Source organism: Mus caroli, chromosome 1 (genome assembly GCF_900094665.2).
Source record: "Mus caroli chromosome 1, CAROLI_EIJ_v1.1, whole genome shotgun sequence".
NCBI lineage: Eukaryota > Metazoa > Chordata > Mammalia > Rodentia > Muridae > Mus > Mus caroli.
This window is the reverse complement of record NC_034570.1, coordinates 170,532,959-170,554,220: the sequence shown is the minus strand read 5'-3', so window position 1 is coordinate 170,554,220 and position 21,262 is coordinate 170,532,959. Positions and strand designations below refer to the sequence as shown.

Below are 21,262 nucleotides of genomic sequence, written 5' to 3'. Positions count from 1 at the left end.
CCACTGCCTGGCTGACAGAAAGGGTTTTTGAGACAGGGTTTCTCTGTGTAGCTCTGGCTGACAGGGGACTCACTCTGTAGATCAGGGTAGCCCTGAATTCAAGAGATCCAGTCCTCCTGAGTGCAGGTATTAAAGGCACGTGCTACCACTGCCTGACCCCTTTTGCACCCCGCTCCTTTTTTTTTTAACCTTTTGAGACAGCATCTTACCAAGTCACCAATGCTCGTATTGAATTCACTCTGTAGCACAGGCTTATAATCTTTCTGCTTCAGCCTCCCAATAAGCTGGGATTATGGGTTTACTCATACCAGACCAACTAAATAAAGAAAATTTAATAGGCAAATCTGGTTTTTTTTTTTTTTTGGTTTTTTTGTCGTTTGCTTTTTCATTCTTGGTGACCAGTGAATTTGACTTTTGAGCTAACAGGTCACTGAGCTCCAGTCTCTTGGCTCCATGTGGCCTTGGGAGCTTTTTGTAGGGCTGCAAACATGCTCACCAATGACAGTGTCATTCAAGGCCAAGCACATCTGACTCAGAACAACTGCTTCAATTAGTGCTTCTTTCCTTAACAAAAATAAACTTCAGCCATAGTCTTAGGCACAGGCTCTGCTGTGGACACAGAGCACTGAAGGACGTAACAATGTACAAATGAGGTCTGTCTTAAGTGTAACAAGTAAGCGTTTAGCAATATTAAAAAAAAAAGTCACATTTATTTACTTCTAGGCAGACTGTATTAAATTTAGCCTTTTTCTGGTCTATACTAAGAAAAATAGTTTACTTGCTTAGTGTTTCCACAATGATCTACTCACAGATGAAAAACTGGACGGGAATGACTTTCCAGATACTCAGAGCTGGGTATGGTGGAATATCTTAAATCTCAGCTGCAAAGCCTGCTTGGGCAACACATTGAGAATTTGACTTAAAATAAACGACAACAGATACATAAGAGACTTGGCCACCAATCAGTACTGTATCACCTAAAAACTTAGCGGAAGCTGTCACTCTTGTTAACATTAAAAAAATATAATTTTTTTTTTTTTAAAAAGACAGGTTCTATGTAGAATCCACAGAAACGACCGGCCCCTGCCAGGTCCCTAGTGCTGGGATAACTACACTACTATACCTGGATTAAAAAAAAAAAAAAAAAAAAAAAAAGGATTCCTTTTTATTTGTTAGTGTGTGGATGCTCTGCTCAGAAGTAACCACAAAAGTCAGATGGCCACACTGGCCTCTGGGCACCTCTCATCCGCCCTCTGAAAACATTCTAAATAGAATTAACTATCATCTATGTTAGTAAGATTCTCAGACAGCATTAAATTTCATAGATTGATTTATTTAGAATTACAAATATTAAGAATAAAAGATTTATGCATTTCTTAATTAACATAACAATCTAGCTAAATATAAACTCTGCACTAAGATCTGCAGTGGCCCAATACCAACAAAGAACACAGAAGCATTTTTAAACTATACAAAAATTTCAAGGAAAATAATCTTATTTCAGTTTTATTATACATTAATATACAAAAGTCTCATTTTATGAGACGTCAAAGAATCAGAACCACCTCTATAGCTCTATTTTAAACTCCAATCTGAAAACAATTATATTTTGGCTTTATAATATTCTATATTAAAACAAAAATTTTAAAATACATACTTTTTACAAGATTATTTTAGGCAGGGTTTTTCTTAAAAAGAAAAAACAAAACCAAACCAAACAACTAAAGCCAAACCTCTCTCTGTATTCACACGTAATATGCTTTCCTTATAAAATATTTTCACTTTATAAATTGTGTACTGTTGAATTTTAACCAGTAATCTGGTTTAAAGTTGTGCAAATAAACAAAAAAATACGAAAATAGTGTGTCATCAGTCTTTTTTAAAATAAGTCTCAACACTTAACACTTGTGCCCTGAATCATGGAAGGCGTGCCAAGTCCACCCGCTGGGATCCAGCGGTGCGCAGTACAGTCCCTCCTGCTCCTTCATTTCCTCTGCTGATAAACAACAAAGCTTTTATAAATTATGATAAATTAAAATATTTATTATTATAATTGATCTATAGAACCATGTCCCACTGTCAGTATATGAAACATACACTTAAGTCCATGTTTCCCATCTGTACCCCAGCGGGTTCCTTTAAGACTCGCACTCCCACACTCATGACGTCTATTTTGCAGCCCAAGATATAATGTCAACTAACTCCACTGGACCAGTGATTCTCGGATGGGATTCCCACCATCATGCATGGAAAGACCGTGCTTCTTCATGTTCTCTGTCTGTCACAGGAGTCATCTGCATGTGCTGAGCAGAATTCATGCATGTATAAAACAGTGGTTTATCCTCCATGGGATAGTACGTTCAGAGAGTTTCCGGTTAAAAATGTTTGCTGATAAACAGGAAATATAAGCAACACTACTGCATCTGGATAATAAAAGAACAATAAATAAATGCTGGTCAGCACAATGCTGGTTGAAGAAGCAGTACAGTGTATTAAAAAGCCATATCTGGAGATGTACAGTTCTCCGGTTTTCCAGCAGCTAGGTTATCTGGTGTTGGAAGCATAGGTTAAGGACGAGGACTCCTCAGACCATGGTTGTGTGCAGCTGGGTACCAGGATCCTGTGCTCAGTCTCTGTTCGTGTTGTTGGCTGCAAAGGCGTGTAAGTTTCCCATCTGGCTCAGGCCACTCTGGATATGTGCAACATGAATTTCTACGTTATTCTGAAAACAACTAAAGGAAGAGAAAATAAGATTAACTATTGCAAAATTAGGAAAAACAAAACATTAAACTCATTATTATTATTGTGTATGCCATGGCATAACTGTGGCAGTCAGGAAATACTTTTGTGGAGTCTGTTCTTTCTCTCTGCCTTTATTTGGGTTCTGAGGACTGAGCTCAGATCTCCAGGCTTCTATGGCAAATGCCATCCTAACAGCCCTACAACGTATGCATTTATTACTGTGTGCACATGCATGCTGTGGTACACACGCAGAAGTCAGAAGACAACTGTTAAGTTGGTCTCCCCATCCGCCTTTATATGGGGACTATGGACTGAGCTCATGTGTCAGGCTATTGAGCCTTCTCGAGACCTCAGAGAAAGCTTTTTTTTTTGGTGACTGGGGCACTTAATTAGTAAATAGATATTTCTTAGAAAACAGCTAAGAGCTGGGCAACAGTGGCTCAAGCCTTTAATCTCAGTACTTGGGAGGTAGGCTGATCTCTGTGAGTTTGAGGCCAGTTTACAAAGTGAGTTCCAGGACAGCTGGGCTACACAGAGAGAACCTGTCGCCTCAAACAACAAACAAACAAACAAACAAAACAAAACAAAAGGTAAGAAAAAGCCTTTAGGGAAGGTGCAGATCTGTTTCCGAGCTGCACGCTAGGAGCAAAGGTGTGCCAGGGCACTGACGGTACTGAAAGGGTCACTGCTCTGCAGTAAACCAAACCCAGAGCTTATGTCCTGATGCCTTCATTCAGAGCTTATGTAACACATCTGTCCGTCAACAGGATGACTAGAAGTGAAAAGCTTGTCTAAATAAATTTAAAGGATAAATCAAATACACAAATACTGTACAAATAAGCAGAATTCTCACACATCATCACATACCTATGACTTACCTGATATTAGAAGCATCTATTGTGTTTTTTATGTCATTTAATGAATCTGTGAGAGATTTGAATTCAAAGGAATTCAGGTCTCCTCCCTCTGCCAGACACTACAGGGAAAAAAGTTTTCAAAATTTAAATTTTAGCTTAAATATAAACATAAGTAGGAACAAATTAATATGTTTTTCTTAGGATAAAAAACATTAAAGCTAATTTCTCTCAAATTTACCTTAATTTGTAATAAAATTGCAGTGAGCCTGGAGATCAAATCCGTCAGATTTTCATTTTCTACACAGGGCTGTCCGGAGGCAGAGTTGGCTTGCCGGACGATTTCCTGGGCTTCTTCCTCACACCTCCGTCTCAGGTCTGTTGGCTGATCAGCAGGCTGGAGTCCCTGGTCTGGTGCAAGCTGAACATGCAGGAGTAAAACATGAGACACACCCTGACAATGGTATGTGTGTGTGGACATGAGTGTGCCATGGCATACATGTGGAGTCAAGGACACTTGGAGGACCTGGCTACTATCCCTGCATGCAGGCTATGTGAGCCACCATGATTACACTGCACATTTCTGGCAGGAGCACCGCAGTGTGATGCAGTCTTCTCTGTGCATCATTACTGCACGGTACCCAGTGGTCATCTGTCTCATTACTGGTAAGATGCAGTTTTCTACTCTGTTAAATAGTAAAGTGTTTGACAGATTTCTACATAGTGAAAATTTCCTTTTTAACTAGTATTCAAGAACAGACTTCGAGGCTATGTATCTTGTTTGGCATCACCGTTTCCCTGACCAGTGTGAACATCTAATGATGCCCAATGGTTCTATCAATCATTACTATGGTGGTTGTCAAATGTTACCTTTATTTATTTAAGTTTATTGTTATGATTACTGAGTGTGTACGTGTTATATGTACCATGTGGATATAGGTGCCCAAAGAGGCCAGAGGCATCGGATCCCGAGAAGCTGGAGTAACAAGCACTTGTGAGCTGCTGAATTGTGTGCTGGGAACTGAACCCAGGTTCTCCGCAGGAGCAGTGAGTGCATCGAACCACTGAGCCATCTCTCCAGCCCCATGTATCTTTTCCTGGCCATTTTCCATCTTTCTTTTTTGAGACAAGGTCTCTCACTAAACCCAAAGCTCACCAATTTGGTTAGGCAGGATGGCCTATACCAATCAATTTCAGAGATCCACCTGGCTCTGTGTCCATTTCTCTGACAGTAATAGGATCACAGGTTTATACCACTGCACCTGGCTTTTAAGAAGGTACTGAGGATTTGAACTCAGGTCCTCATGCTTGAGTGGCAAGCACTCTACTGAGCCATTGCCCCAGCCCAAGTAGGCACTTTTAAAATACCAGTATGTATGAATTCTGTTAATCTATGGACGCTAAGCTCTTTATTCTGAAGCTTAGATTTGGCCATCAGAACTCTATGATGATACTGTCTTAAATGTCCACATAGTGTGGGGTACATTTTCCTGGCATAGTAAAATGGTCCATATTCATCTTCTGCTCTTGCTGCCCTAGGTCCTGAGACTGCCCCACCCCCGCCCCTTTTTTTTTTTTTTTTTTTTTTTTTTTTGAGGCAGGGTTTCTCTGTGTAGCCCTGGCTGTCCTGGAACTCACTCTGTAGATCAGGCTGGCCTCAAACTCAGAAATCCGCCTGCCTCTGCCTCCCAAGTGCTGGGATTAAAGGTGAGACTGCCTCTTTTTAAGAATCCCTATTTCCTTTTTCTGGGGATAATGTTGAGACCAAACTTGGCTGTGAGGTGTGTTCTTTGCTGCTAGGACATCATTGCTCGTAGGCTAATAGACACACATATTTAGTTACACCTGCTATAAACAATCCATGAACTCATACTGGCTTCCTGTGCCTATCTAATGCCTTAGGATGTAGTCTCTCTTCTCACAACCCCACAGTGAGAGAGAAACCTGGCTCCCATTATCCACAAGATACTCATTTGCTCAGCCCTAGAATGCACAGGAGTTCCAGGACTGCTCCTTTAGGCCACTGGTGGATGGTGAGTCCACTGAGCTGCAGTCAGGCTTCATCTCTCGCGGGGCTCACTTAGAGAACTGCCTTGTGCTGACTTGGTTTTCTCTTCAGAGTGTCCTCTCTGTATGTGTGTATATAAATGTTTCTGCGTGTGTGCACATGTGTACAGACGGCCAGGGGTCAATTCCAGGTATCCTTTGTCAGTCTGTCCATCTATCCCTGACCTGAAGCTGGTGACTCACCTGGAGTGGCCTGCCTGCCCCTGCTTCCCTAGCACTGAGCCGACAAGCACAGCTGTCCTTCCACAGTGCTGCGATCACCTGTGCAGCAGTAAGGACTTTACCAGAAAAGCGGCCTTAGCTTCTCGATTTGTTCCATCCTGATTTTGCAGTGGATCAAACTTGGCCTTGAACAAGCCATGCAAGTATTCTACTACTGAGCTACACCCCAGTCAGTTTATTTATATTTACAGGCGAAACAAACATTCAAGTACATGCTATTCCTCCCACCTTTCCAATACCACCCTATACTCAAACCAGACTATGGCTTTATCCTTTCTGTAGAAAGGAAGGAAGCAGGTAAAAATGAATTTTATTTCCACATATCCCAAAAGTCAAGTGCCATCCCTGCCCCAGGAAATCCACCATCCACCCCCACACTCCCCCCCCCCCCCCCCCGGCTTGTTTATTGAGAAGGGCTTTCATCAAGCTCACTATGTTGCCTAGGCTGGCTTCAAACTCCCAGGCTCATCAGTGTCCAGAACAGCGTGGACTGCAGGATGCTGTCCCCACACCTCGTCTGCATGCTTTACAGTTTTGTTTGTTTGTTACACAACAGTAAGTCCTGGAGGACAAGTGAGATGGTTCAGCAGATAAATGTGCTCCCTCTCAAGTCTGATGACCTGAGCTCAACGCTATAACCCATGGTAAAAGGAAAGTTGTCCTCTGACTTCCACATGTGTGCCATGGCATGTGAGCCTGCATGTACACATGTATACATGCATGCATACACAGAATTCTGATAATAATCAAACTAAAAATATCCTGAAATTTACATTTTATCAGGAAGATCTCTCTCTCTCTCTCTCTCTCTTAGTTTTTAAAATTATTTTATGTGTATGTTTTTTTTTTTTTTTTTTGGTTTTTCGAGACAGGGTTTCTCTGTGTAACCCTGGCTGTCCTGGCACTCACTTTGTAGACCAGGCTGGCCTAGAACTCAAAAATCCGCCTGCCTCTGCCTCCCAAGTGCTGGGATTAAAGGCGTGCGCCACCACACCCGGCTGTGTATGATGTTTTTGTCTACATGTATGTCTGTACACTACATGCATACCTGGTACCTGTGGAGATCAGAAGAGAGCATTGGATCAACTCCAGATGTTTGTGAGCCATCATACGGGTACTAGGAATGGAACGTAGGTCCTCTGCAAGAGCAGTAAGTGCTCTTAATCACTGAGTCAACACTCCAGCTCTTCTTTCTTTTTTTTTAGATTTATTTGTTTATTTTATGTCTAAGAGTACACTGTTGCCGGGGCTGGTGAGATGGCTCAGTGGGTAAGAGCACCAACTGCTCTTTCGAAGGTCATGAGTTCAAATCCCAGCAACCATATGGTGGCTCACAATCATCTGTAACAAGGTCTGACTCTCTTTTCTAGAATGTCTGAAGACAGCTATAGTGTACTTATTGATAATAAATAAATCTTAAAAAAAAAAAAAAAAAAAAGAGTACACTGTTGCCATCTTCAGACACACCAGAAGAGGGCATCAGATTCCGTTACAGATGGTTGTGTGCCACCATGTGGTTGTTGGGATTTGAACTCAGGACCTCTAGAAGAGCAGTCAGTGCTCTTAACCACTGAGCCATCTCTCCAGCCCCTTTGTTCTGTGGAGGGTCCCATAACTTAACTTATTCGGTCAACTTCCTAGAGTTGGAATATAACTGTTTTTCAAATGTTTGCAGTCACTAGTAATACTGCAATGAATAACTACCATAAGGCTACTGGAAATCAAACCTGGGTCTCCTTGAAGAGCACCCAGTACTTTTAACTGCTGAGCCATCACTACAGCCCCAAGGTTCTGATTTTTAAACTTTATTTATTTTGGCATCAATTTTCTCATTCTGGGGAGTAATAGGGAATGCACATTCTGGTATATTCCTTTTGGTGAGTGTGTGCTCGCCTGTCTGTGTGTACTAAGGAACACACTACTTAGTCATGATGCTTAGGTTACTGTTTCTTTACATTGCTGCTGAACTTGAAGAGCTTTGTGGAGATGGATATGATAGGAAAGAGGCCTATCAGAAATGTCCTTGGGGCCAGCACAGACTCATGTGTAAGCCCCATCTTTATGTGTCATTCTGTTATGGAAGTCTCTTAAACCCTGTGGTCTATACTTGCTCCAGATAGATGTTAGGCAGGGCAGGAAATCTATTTACTAGAACAAGTCACTGACAGGTAGGTAGCAGGTAAGTATCAGGAAAATAGAAATAATGACACAGTTAAGCACAGTGGCACACCTCCAATCTCAGCACTGAGGAAGCAGCAGTGGAAAGATTTTAAGCTCAAGGCCAGCCTTGGCTGTAGAGCAATACTGTATCATTAAACCGAGGGATCAGAAATACAGCTTACTGGCAAAGAACTTGCCTAGAATATGCAAAGCCCTGGTTATGCCATTCCCAGAACCACGAAAAGGATGCAGGGGTGAGGGGGGGGTGTGTGAGGTTGGATGGCTGAAAGAACAGGCATAGGAGGCTACAACTCATCCTCTCAGTTCAGTTTAAGTAGCTAGACGTCGTCATCTGTGGCAGATTTGGGACTTGTCAACTCAGTGGTTAGAATCTCCTATCACAAATAAAATGGGCCTGGGCAGTGGTGGCACACGCCTTTAATCCCAGCCCTTGGGAGGCAGAGGCAGGTGGATTTCTGAGTTCGAGGCCAGCCTGGTCTACAGGGTGAGTTCCAGGACAGCCAGGGCTATACAGAGAAACCCTGTCTCAAAACAAAACAAAACAACAACAACAAAACCAAATAGAATGGGGCTTTACTAGAAACACAGCCTCAAAGAACGTAAAAGCAGGAGCATTCTGAATCCATCATGATAGTTTAATACTTACTCCGCAGTAAGAGTTTCAAATTTAGGAGATGGCTGAAGTACCCTCGCACTTTTGTGACCCAGTCCCTGAAACCCAAGCCTCACAGCTCTAAGGCATGGCTGAAAGGAGGAAGAGTGGCACAGAGGATTGCTTTTGCAGAGGATTCAGGTTTAGGTTCCTTCCACACACATGTGGTGACTCGGAACTACTTTTAACTCCAGTTGCAGGGGACCCACGGCCCTCTCTGACTTCTGGAGGCACTAAGCACACACACGGTGCACATATATACTCGTAGACAACACTCATACATTTAAATAAGGAGGAGGCTGAGGAGGTGGCTAGATGGATGGCTAGTGCTCGTTGCTCTGGCAGAGGGCCCAGCACCCCATGATGGCTAATAACAGTCTGTAACTCCAGTGCCAGAGGAGTTGACACCCCCTCTGGCCTCCAATGGCACACACATGGTGCAGAAGCATATGAACAGGCAAACACCCACATATTTAAGGGAAAAAAAGATCACAGTAAGTAAACCAAGTTATGGTTTCTGGGATAGTGGCAAAGTAAATGTAAGTCCTGGTTTTGTTTCCTCAGATGAAGGGATGAGTGCTAAGATGACATGGCTTGGGCTGAGCCCTGAGCATTGCTTTCTCTGTACTATTTCTAGACCTAGGCCTGGAAGCTTCTAGTTTCCATACAATCTTAATGTCTGCAAGTCTGACCTCGAAGGCTTCAGCTTCCAGTCTCTGTCTGCTAACCTAGGCCTAGAATGTTTCAGCCTCCTAGACTTCCTGCTGAATACCCTCACCCTTTCCAGTTCTTTGTGAACTCTAGTTGGCTGGTTTAACTCAGCTGTCTTGGCTCAAACTCCTCCTCAAGCTGACTGATTCAATATGGCTTCTCTCGGCTTTGAATTGCTCTGCTTGGCTGCAAACTAACTCTGGCAATCTGTCCTAATCTTCTGGCTCCTTCTTATTCTCTGGCTCCTCCTGTCTTTGCTTGGAACCTTCTCTGTAAAACTGTCCTGGTAAAAGTGGCTTCTGCTGATTTGCACAGAACTGCACGAAGTCATGAAAGAACTCAACTCCACTGCACCAAACTTAACTGACTCCCAAATGACTGACCATGGCACACACTCTGCTCTGCTCTCTTTCCATTGTTCTTGTGAGAGTTGGGTGTATCCTATCTCAGAATCATCCTGCCAAATCTTCTGACTTGTCACTTTGTCTGCCCCTCAATGAGTAGTCACTTTCAAACTAACCTCACTGCATTATTTGGGATTAAAGGTGTGTACTGGGGGCATGTCTATATTCCAGCTGCATCTTTTAGACCCAGGTCTTCGGATGTTTTCCTTGCCAGAGCAGCCATGTTGCTGGATTAAAATTCTTCCACAGTGGAGTTAAGAGTAATTGTTCTGCCAGGCGCAACAGTGCATGTCTGTAATTCTAGCACTTGGGCTAGAGGAGGGTGAGGTAGAAGAATTATGAGTACAAGGCTAACACAGACTAGACTGTTTCAAAGAATCAAACAAGGGATTGGGGAAATGAATGGTACATGAAGCACTATCAGGACCACCATGAATACCTGAGTTTGATCCTCAGCACAAGTAAAGAGCAGGCGTGACAGTTTGTACTTGCAATTCCAGACTTGGGGAGGCAGAAACAGATGCTTAATTAGTGAGTCCTGGGTCCCAGTGAGACCCTGTGTGATAAAAACAAGGTCCATAGTTCCTGAGCAATGATGCCTGAAACCGGCTGCTGACTCTGGTACCTAAGTACCTGCCCCCAACAAAGGAACATGAATATGCATGCACACAGGCACCATCAAAACACAAAAGATAATTCTTTTTCTAGATTTTTAACTCTAAGTTTTTTTTTTTTTTTGATAGAACAATATCATTTGTAAGTTAGTAATTGAAAATTGATAGTTTACTGTGTGTAAAATACTCTTAATACTGATATGAGCAAATATATATGCAAACTGCAGTCCTGATAAAAAGCCTTTTAAAGATACTGGTTTAACTTAGAGCCTACAAAAGGTGAAGGTAAAATCATTAAGCTTCAAATAACAAAACATGGAGGGAAAGCAACACACATTAGGCTGTGCATGGTGGCGCACGCCTTTAATCCCAGCACTAGGAGGCGGAAGCAGGCGGATTTCTGAGCTGGAGGCCAGCCTGGTCTCCAGAGCAAGTCCAGAACAGCCATAGCTACAAAGTGAGACCCCATCTCAAAAAAACAAAAAACAAAACAAAACAAAAAACCAGTGAAAGCAATATAAACCACTCACCTCATAGCAATACTGCTGAACTTTATGCAGAACTTTGTTCAGGTCCTTGTTCAGCTGCTCAAGCTCCAGGACGATGGTTGCGTATCTCCGCTGAAACTCAATGCCAATGGGCATGGAATAGGATTTCTGACATGAAAAAACAGATCTGATAAGGTTCTGTCTTGTTAACAATACAATTTCTATAATCTAAAAGAGATCTAAAATCGCCGGCAGGTCGTTATACCTGCCTATACGCAGTGGCACTGTTCTTCCCTGATAATGGTGTTAACAGTACAAGGAGTTTGCCCTTGCTCTTAGGGATGCCTAATGTCTGCTACTCACTCTTTTTTCTTTTATTTGATTGTTTTAAGTTAGGTGAGATTGTGGATGTACGCAATAAATCCCAATGTCCATGGAGGTCAGAAGTACAGGACTGCTGGAGTTACAGGTTGTAGTGGGCTACTCCAAGTGAGCACTAGGAACCGCCCTCAGGTTCTCTGCAAGGGCAGGATGCACTCTTAGCCACTCAACCATCTCTCAGGCTCCCACTTACTTCGTTTAGTAGAAATTTTATATACAGAAAACTTAAATGAAGCAAACACCCTTTTGACATCAGAGATGAGCTCCAGAGTTTGGTGTTTGCCTCTGGGTTCCAGTCTTGCTTTGACCCAGTTTTTCCACACTATGCCCTGATAGAAAATATGTAATTCTCTTTTTGATTTTACAGAAGTTTATAATTAAGAGATTGTCTTGAGTTTCAAGAGACTTTGGACTCTGAAACAGTGTTGAGTCTGTGAAAGGCTACAGGGACCTTTGAATTTGGTCTAAATTCACTTTGTATTAATTTGGCCACAAGCCAATGAGTGTGGGGAGAGCAGACGTAGTCATTTGAATGAGAAATGTCCTCCATGGGCTCAGATGTTTGGATATTTGGTGGAACTCGCTGGGAAAGTTTAGGAGCTACAGCTTCGACGGAAGAAAAGACCCTGGAGGTTGGCTCTGAGACGCCGTGACACTTGCAGCCAGCTTTCTCTAGCTTGTATTATGGTTGAGAATGTGAGCTCTCAGCGTCCTGCTCCTGCCACCAAGATGGACTCTTACTGTTTCAGAGCCATAAACCTAGCCAAATTCCTCTGTAAGTCACCTTGGTCATGATGTTTCTCATAGTAATAGGTAATACATATAATGCAGAAGTAGGTTTCTGGCCAGTGCTATGGTGAGCCGCCTTCTAGGAGAGCAGTAGCTTATCTTCTCACTGAACAAAGTATGAGCACTTCCTTGCACACTAACCAATGGAGAGTTATATAAGCATTCTTCACATACCATACATTTTTTTTAGATTTTTATTTTTATGTGTATGGGTAGTTGACTGCAAGTATGTCTCTGCACCACACGTGGCAGTCCCCATAGGGAGCCGGAAGATGGTACCAGAGGAATAAAGGGAATAAGTATAATGTCATGTGTCAAGTAACAGGTTAAGTGAGTGGGGAAGAATGAGCTGTCAGGCTATATATGAACTTCCCAAATGCTCGAATGAAACCACACAGATATAACTTCCAGCTAGAAAAGGCAACGTCATAGGGCTGGGGTACAGCCCAGTGACAGAGTGATGGCTAGCATGTCAGCGCCTAGGTACATTCCCAGTATGGGGGAAAACTAGTTTTGTTTTGCTTTTTTTTTTTGGGGGGGGGGTTGGTTTCTTGAGACAGAGTTTGTCTGTGTAGCCCTGGCTGTCCTGGAACTCACTCTGTAGATTAGGCTGGCCTCGAACTCAGAAATCCTCCTGCCTCTGCCTCTGCCTCTGCCTCCTGAGTGCTGGGACTAAAGGCGTGCGCCACCAAGCCCAGCCCAGCGCTGTTTCGCTTTTGACACAGAGTTTCACCATATAACCCTGGCTGGCCTAGAAGATGCTATGTACAGTAGGCTGGCCGTGACTCATGAGATCTGCCTGCTTTTGCTCCCTGAGTGCCCAACAGTTATCTTGTTTGTTAACAGTTTTGTCTTAACTGAAGTTTTAATATAAAATTGCACAAACATATACAATTCAATAGAGAGTGTGTGCATAGTAAACACACCTGTATAAAAACACAAGTTTGTAAAAAGCTAAATACTCACGTATCATAAACATGCCAAGAGAAATAAAAACAGCTGTCTATACAAAGACCTGTATACCAATGTTCACAGCAATTTTAGAGAAATTGAAAATTAGGACAAATCCAAAGCTCATCTATAAATGAATGGATAAAGTGTGGCCCATCACAAAGGGAGGAGCAGCTCAGGGCTGCAAGCCCAGGGCCCTGATTTGATCATTGGCACTGAAGGTAAAAAAAAAAAAATGGCGTATTCTGAATCCTGTCATTAAGTATGTGTGTCCCAAACTCTTTATGTGAAAACCAGGCATGAAAAGAGCTCATGCAGACTGTATGATTCTATTTACACAGTATTCTAGAAAATATAAACCAATCCTAACCCAGGATGTCAGACAGCATATCAATGGCTGCCTAGAAATCAGGGAGAGATTACCAAAAGAAATTTTAGAATAGCAGGAAATATTTTTTTTTTAGCAGAGCATATGGTAGTGGCTTCACAGGCACATGGTGGAATTATGAAATTCACCCAAGTACAGCTGACCGAGCACCAATTCTATCTCAAAAAAAGTAGGGAAATTAGCTGGATGGTGGTGGAGCATGCCTTTAGTCCCAGTGCTCTGGAGGCAGAGACAGGTGGATCTCTGTGAGCTCCAGGCCAGCCTGGTCTACAGAGCAAGTTCTAGGAGAACCAGGGCAACACAGAGAAACCCTGTCTCAAAAAACCAAAGGGGTGGGTGTGGGAGGACTAGGTAAAGTAATAATAGGGAAACTCACCTAGGCCAATTAAGAAAACACCAATTCCTATAACCCTACCTGTGGTATTTCTAGTTTCTCTTTCCAAAGAAACCAATACCTCAAATTCATAGTTATGTATTAACTTCGTTTTATAAAGTATGATGAAACAATATATGTGTATATATATTTTGAGGGGAGGGGAGATTGAGACAGGATTTCTCTGTGTAGCCCTGGCTGTCCTGGAACTCACTCTTTAGACCAGGCTGGCCTCGAACTCAGAAATCCGCCTGCCTCTGCCTCCCAAGTGCTGGGATTAAAGGCGTGCGCCACCACTGCACGGCCAGAATGTATTTTTGAGAAAGCATCTTGGTATGTAGTTCTGCATAGTCGAGAGCTCATTATATAAAGCAATGATCTGCAGCGACCCTCAGTCCTCTCCCTGCTAAGTACCAGAACTTCGGCTAAGCCACCACTGGTGAGGTTTATCCCTCCCACTGCAAATATACATGTTAGCTCACCTGTTGCTATACAGTACTCCTTATAAGAATCACTACTTGCTGGTATCTGGGCTGCCTCTAATTTAATAGTTACACTGTTGCTGAGGATATGTTACATATATAGGGCTTTTTTTTCAGTAGATAGAGTCATCTTGAGTTGTGAAATAGAAAGTTTTAACTTGTAAAACTTTACCCATATTTGCTATTAGGTCTTTAATAGACATAATGCTAACAAATCACACATACACATAAACTAAAATCTTTAAAAAAGTGTGAATGGTACCTGTGTACTCACATTACCCTGATCATTAACATAGTTGAGCATCAGTTTTTTTATAACTCAGGTAGGCTTTAAACTCACAACCCTCCTGCCTCCACCTCCCAAGTGCTATGATTATAGGTGTGTGCATCCATGCTTAGTTGCAAAGTTGAGGTTTTCTTTTTTTTCTTCTTTAAGACTTATTTATTTAGTTTATATGAGTACACTGTCACTGTCTTCAGACACACCAGAAGAGTGCATCGGATCCCATTATAGATGGTTGTGAGCCACCATGTGGTTGCTGGGGATTGAACTCAGGACCTCTGGAAGAGCAGCCAGTGCTCTTAACCGCTGAGCCATCTCTCCAGCTCCACATGTATCATTTTAATATGCTAAGGAATATTTGAATAATCTAAAATAGAAAAGATATATTGAAGTTAATGAACTCAAACTTTTACTAATTTACCAGTACTATCTAATTTGATCAAAAAAAAAAAAATCTAGTTTAAAGCTATATTCTGGGGGCTGGAGAGATGGCTCAGTGGTTAAGAGCACTGACTGCTCTTCCAAAGGTCCTGAGTTCAATTCCCAGCAACTACATGATGGCTCACAATCATCTGTAATGGGATCTGATGCCCTCTTCTGGTGTGTCTGAAGACGGCAACAGTGTATTCATATACATAGAATAAATAAATAATTATTAAAAAAAAAACTATACTCTGAAAAACTTGATACAATGTGTGTGGGTTTAGGAAGATGATGGCTCACTGAGTAAAGGCTTACCTCATAAGAAGGACCTGAATGTGTAACCCAGCGCACACACTGCTTGTAACACAGCACTGGGTAGCAAAGAGGTGGTTCCTAGAATCAGGCAGCCTACCTGACCCCATGAGCCCCAGGTTCACTGAGAGAGCGGGCGTAATCTCCTGTGGAGAATGACTGAAGAAGACACCTGACACTAGTGTACATATATCCTGCACATCCATGTGCACAGACATACAACACACACACACACACAATTTTTTTTTCTTGGGTAAAAGGAAATTTTAACAGACTAATTTTCTTTGTAAGAACATATACTTTGAACAAAGAGCTATGTCTAATCCTTAGAGGTGAAAAAAGAGTGAAGTACTCAAATTATTTGGTAAAATTAAACATAAACTAGCTTTTAACTTAAGTATTTGAGTATAGAGGCTAGAAAAAATAGATAAAAACTACTAGTTAGTGATACTACTAGTTAATATTGAAACACCTGAAGTTAGAACAGGGTTTCTCTGTGTAGTATGGCTGTCTTGGAAATCACTCTGTAGATCAGGCTAGCCTCAAACTCAGAAATCCACCTGTCTCTCCCTCCCAAGTGCTGGGATTAAAGGCAAGAGTTACTTTTAAAGAATGATTTTATATAAACAGTTTCAAAGGGGATAGAGAGATGGCTCAGCAACTAAGAGTACACACGGCTCTTCCAGGCGTACCTGTATGTATGTACATATATAGCATATATTCACACAGACACAGACATATAAATAAAACGAATATTTAAAAACCCGAAACTTCCACTAGTTCTTTCTTACAAATAAAACTGACTCAGTTTTTTGGACTCCCCTGAATAATAAACTCTCCGTCAAGTTAACTTAACTATGACAACATTAGTACCTTATTCTGAAGCCCTTTAAAAACCTGTCACTCAAACGTCCTTAGTGAGATGTATTAGTCTTAGGAATTCTATGCTCATAGAAATGACCCATGAAGCTAAGCCATCCATTAATCCTATGCAACTGTGTAGTCAGTGGTCTAATGGTAATGGGTAAGGTAGTCTATCCACTGCTGAATTAGTAGCATGGATTCAATATACTAAGAAAAGGTAAAATAAAATAATGATCTAAAGTCATATTTATTGCAACCACATGTGGTGGCACAAGCCTGTGGTCCCAGCACCAGGAGGCAAATGCAGGATGACTGTCAGAAGTTGGAAGCCAGCCTGGTCTATACAATTCACTTCAGACTAGCTAGGGACACTGTCTAAGACCTGATCTCAAGTAAAAACAAACAAACAAGCAAGCAAGCCTCAAAGGTTTTTTTCCCAGAAAGTATTAAAAAAAAAAAAATCAGAAGGCCTCACCATTTTAAAATTGAACAAGTAAACAAAGGGAGATAAATCCTTAAGTCCTTACCAGCTTTTCTGCTTCTGTGTTCATCTCCCTTAATTTCTTTATATGCTCTTTTTTAATCATGAGAATTTTTGATAACTTAGTCTGTAGACAGAAAGAGAAATGTGTTAGAAATGTGTAAGTAGAGACATTCAGATATATCAAATTTCTAGTTTTCACACACATGTCCTAATGGTACATTTTAGTGCCTCAATATGGCAAAGCATTTTATTCTTACATGTGCACAGTAAGCAAAACTACTGTGTACTCAGCACAGGACATACATTCAACTTCAGCACTCAGGGCACTACAGCAGGAGATCACAAGTCAGAGGCCATCTGAGGCTACACAGCAAGTTCCAGGCCAGCCTAGTCTACATGAGGCCCTGACTCAAAACACAACGTATGAAAAGGAAATATTGTTTTAAGGCTGACCGTAATTAGAGGTGGTAGGATGGCTTATAAGATGGCATGCACTAACAAGCCTGACCAGCCGAATCTGATTCCCACAGGGTGGAAGGAGAGAACCAACTGGGTTTTGATTGTTTGTTGTTTTTTTGGTCTGTTTGTTTGTTTATTTTATTTTGTTTTTCGAGACAGGGTTTCTCTGTGTTGCCCTGGCTGTCCTGGAACTCACTTTGTAGACCAGGCTGGCCTTGAACTCAGAAATCCCCCTGCCTCTGCCTCCCGAGTGCTGGGATTAAAGGAGTGCGCCACCACTGCGCGGCAGAAATGAACTTTTAAAAAAAGGTCTTTGTTAAAGGAGGGGAGGGAAAAGAAGGAAGTAATAATAACACAAGATGTGGATGAGCTCTGCCACACGCATGCCTCTAGACTCCATCTTTGCAATATTAACGATTAATAACTCATCAGTGACAGCCAACAAATGAAACTCACAGTCCTATCAACTGAATACAAAACTGTCTGCAAAAGCACAGCCCCCAGGGGCTGGGCGCTGCTCAGTGAGTACAGCGCTCCCCGAGCACTCGCCAGGTGCTGGGCTGGATCCCAGCATCATATACATCAGGCACTGTAATCTGCAATCCTAGCACCTGGAAGTGGAGACAGGGACATCGAGGTCATTCTTTGCTAAAGGCCCATTCCAGCCCAGCCTAGGATACATGCAGACTTCATTTCAAAACAACAAAACCAAAACCCCAGACCCCAAAAAACCAAAGGGTGTGTGTGCAGGGAAGGGGTGGGGTGGGGGAGCTACAACTGCAACCAAACCTCTAGATCCCATTATTAAGTTTCTTATATAGCTACACAACAACCTACACATAGATCCTTAGGATAGAGTCAGAATTTACAATGACCAAAACCCAGAAGCAAGCAAGACTTTAGTGAGTGGATGGCCATAAGAGGGTGGCACATCCATCCAGCAGTGCTGAGAGGAGAGGAGATGCCAGGCTGTCAGGAGACAGGAGGAAGCATGAATGCAGTCTGCCCAGCACTCCTTTCAGGCACAATCCCAGCACTAACAGATGGCACAACAACCCGAATCCCTCAAGTTAAAGTTGTTAAAGGGGAGAGGGAGCTACCACTACATTCCCGTGCCGAGGCCCAGGAAAGGGAAGCCCTGGCAGTCTCCCTCTGCCTCCCAGACTACTGAACTGGAGACCATAAGACAGTGGAGAACCGAAGCTACCACAGCAGTCAGCATGCTGGAGAAAGGGAAGCCTGGGAAGACCAGGAACAGGGGAGGCTTACATCACCATACATTCCCTCCAGTGTGCGCTCTCTCTCTCTCTCTCTCATTCCATCTTTCTACAGGACTGTAACATCACTTAAGGAAGGGCAGAAAGAAAGTAGGAGTCTTTCCAAAATATAAATAAGTCCATTTTCCTTTATCAATTTGTTTCCTTTTTTTTTTTTTTTAAATACAGAGAAACTAGGCAAAAGAGTTGCAGCTAGAAACAACAACAGAAAGACTTTTGTTCAAACTTTTACAAACAATCCCTGGAGTGAGCTCTACTGTAATATAGCTTCTTGGGGAAAATGGTAACAGTACAAACTCATTTACTGTAACAAATGCACCACACTGATGAAGCACATTCATTATGCATGTGTGAGGCAGGGGGTTATCTGAAACATATATGTTACTCTTAACTTTGCTATGAACTTAAAACTGTCCCTCCAGAAAAGCCCCAAAGCAAAACAACACCCATGAAGATCAAATACCTAAGCACCAATAAAGACACCAGTAGAGCAGACAACAGGACAATGCATCCACCTAGGCTCCCTTGGCTTACAGGTCTCTCCGGGTATGTCTTTCAAGGATTGTTGCAAGGGACAAGTCCTGACTTCATATTTTCAACCCTTCATATAAAAATAGCTTATCTACCCTGTAAGCCAAAAGGCATATTGCAAGACTAATTATTTAATATACAATTAATATAAAATTCTATGAACATGCATATAAAACTTCATTGAAATATTACCCTAAAGTTTAACATTTAATATTTAATATTTAAATATTTTATATTTTAACATTTAATATTTTATTGAATTACATTCTAAGTACTTTTATAAAATAAAGACTGGCCAGGCAGTGGTAACGAATGCCTTTAATCCCAGCACTTGGGAGGCAGAGGCAGGTGGATTTCTGAGTTCGAGGCCGGCCTGGTCTACAGAGTAAGTTACAGGACAGCCAGGGCAACACAGAGAAACCCTGTCTCAAGAAACCAAAAAATAAAATAAAGACTGTATTTTAGGAATAGTGAAGTCATGGGTCTTGAAGGGGAACCTACAATCACCACTTTACTAAACCAGCTAACCATGTTTTAAATATTTATCCTTATACCCACAGTGAATACAGTTCTCACTTCTCACAGAAAACCACAACTCATTAGAACGCACAGTTGTGAAGTTCAGTCCTAATTATCAATACAAATACATCAACAACACAACTCTTGTACCTACTGACCAAGACCACTGCCAAAGAGGGAGGCTGTAGAGACGGAGGAGCAGGAAGTTTGTTGCTAGACTGTGTAGCCTAGAAATGCCCGGGAAACCTTCCACATCGAGTCTCACCAGGAAGGCTGCCCAGACTAGACTCAAACAAGGAAAATACCAGCAGACACGCTAATGTGGAACAAAGGACTACAGGTAACTAAGGAAAGCTGAGTGGGAGAAACTCAGGGAGGTTTTATATATATTTGGTACAGAATTTTATATTAATTGGGTACTAAATATATCAATTGATGGTCGTCCAACACTAAATGATCATTCCTAGAAAATCACAAACATATAAGTAACATTATACCTATGAGCAGGTTGTTGTATTCTTATGTTCGGGAACACACACACCAGCAATTTTTAAAATAGAGGCTACAAATTTGAGAGAGGGCAAGAGGGGATATATGAAAGGCTGAATAGAGAAAAAGGAAGGAGATAATTTCATTGTATTATAATCTCAACAAACAAACAATGTGTATGTGTGTATTTTTTTGTTTGTTTTTTCAAGACATTTCTCTATATAGCCCTGGCTGTCCTAGAGCTCTCTATAGGCCAGGCTGGCCTTGAACTCAGAGATCTACCTGCCTCTGCCTCCAGAGTATCAGGATTAAAGGCATGTTCTAGCACTGCTCAGCTCAAAATTTTTTTTCTAAAATAATTATTATAATGTATATTATTATTAATATTATTTTCTAAAATATTATTTTTATTATTTTCAAAGTAGGGTAAGAACCCTCAAAACAATACTAGACTATTGTTTTTAAAAATAATTTATTTTTATTTTATGTGCATTGTGACTTGCCTGCATGCATGTCTGGGTGAGGGTGTTAGATCTTGCAGTTATGGACTGACCGCATGTGGGTGCTGGGAATTGAATCCTGGTCCTCTGGAAGAGCAGTTAGTACTCTTAACCACTGACTGACTCATCTCTCCAGCTTCCTAGCCTATGATCTAATAGAACTGTGTAATCTCTCATTTCCTTTTCTGTCAGAGTCAAGCGTCTAGCTACCAGCTTAGGCTGGCTGTGAACTCGAAGCACCCTGCTCAGCTTCCCAGTCTTGATCTTTGATCTGGCCTTATTTAATCTAATTTTCAAAACCAATCGCTCAAACCAAGCATAATGGCACAAATCTTTAATCCCAGCACACAGAGGCAGAGGCAGGCAGATCTCTTTAAGTTCCAGGACAGCTTGGCCTACATAGTTAAGTTCCAGGACAGCTAGAGCTACATAGTGAGACCCTATCTCCAGAAAAACAAACAAACAAACAAACAAACAAACAAAATAACTCATTACATTTCTAAGTCAGACTATTCAGAAAGACTGTTAAATGCTTCTATACTTTAATTTAGACTTAGATTTCTTGGTGTCTAATCCCTAGTAAGTAAACAGTAATTTCTTATCTAAAAAAGGGCAGGGGAGAGACAACTCAAATTATTTTGGGGTATTATAACTTTGTTTTAAGAATTTGTTGGTGGGCTGGTGAGATGGCTCAGTGGGTAAGAGTACCCAACTGCTCTTCCAAAGGTCCGGAGTTCAAATCCCAGCAACCACATGGTGGCTCACAACCATCTGTAACGAGATCTGACTCCCTCTTCTGGTGTGTCTGAAGACAGCTACAGT

The 21,262-nt window shown here is 41.8% G+C and overlaps 1 protein-coding gene across 1 annotated transcript in view; it reads right to left on the bottom strand.

Annotated features, from left to right (window-relative positions):
- Positions 1 to 1,312: 1,312 nt before the first annotated feature.
- The window catches only part of Lin9 (lin-9 DREAM MuvB core complex component), a 48,646-nt gene continuing 28,696 nt past the window's right edge, over positions 1,313 to 21,262 (bottom strand). The window contains exons 9-13 of the mRNA XM_029475773.1: positions 16,709 to 16,789; positions 10,978 to 11,103; positions 3,838 to 4,017; positions 3,621 to 3,718; positions 1,313 to 2,732 (exon numbers count right to left, since the gene is read on the bottom strand). Of these exons, the coding sequence (XP_029331633.1) occupies positions 2,627 to 2,732; positions 3,621 to 3,718; positions 3,838 to 4,017; positions 10,978 to 11,103; positions 16,709 to 16,789 (591 nt within the window). The 3' untranslated portion in view covers positions 1,313 to 2,626. The remainder of the gene's footprint in view (positions 2,733 to 3,620; positions 3,719 to 3,837; positions 4,018 to 10,977; positions 11,104 to 16,708; positions 16,790 to 21,262) is intronic.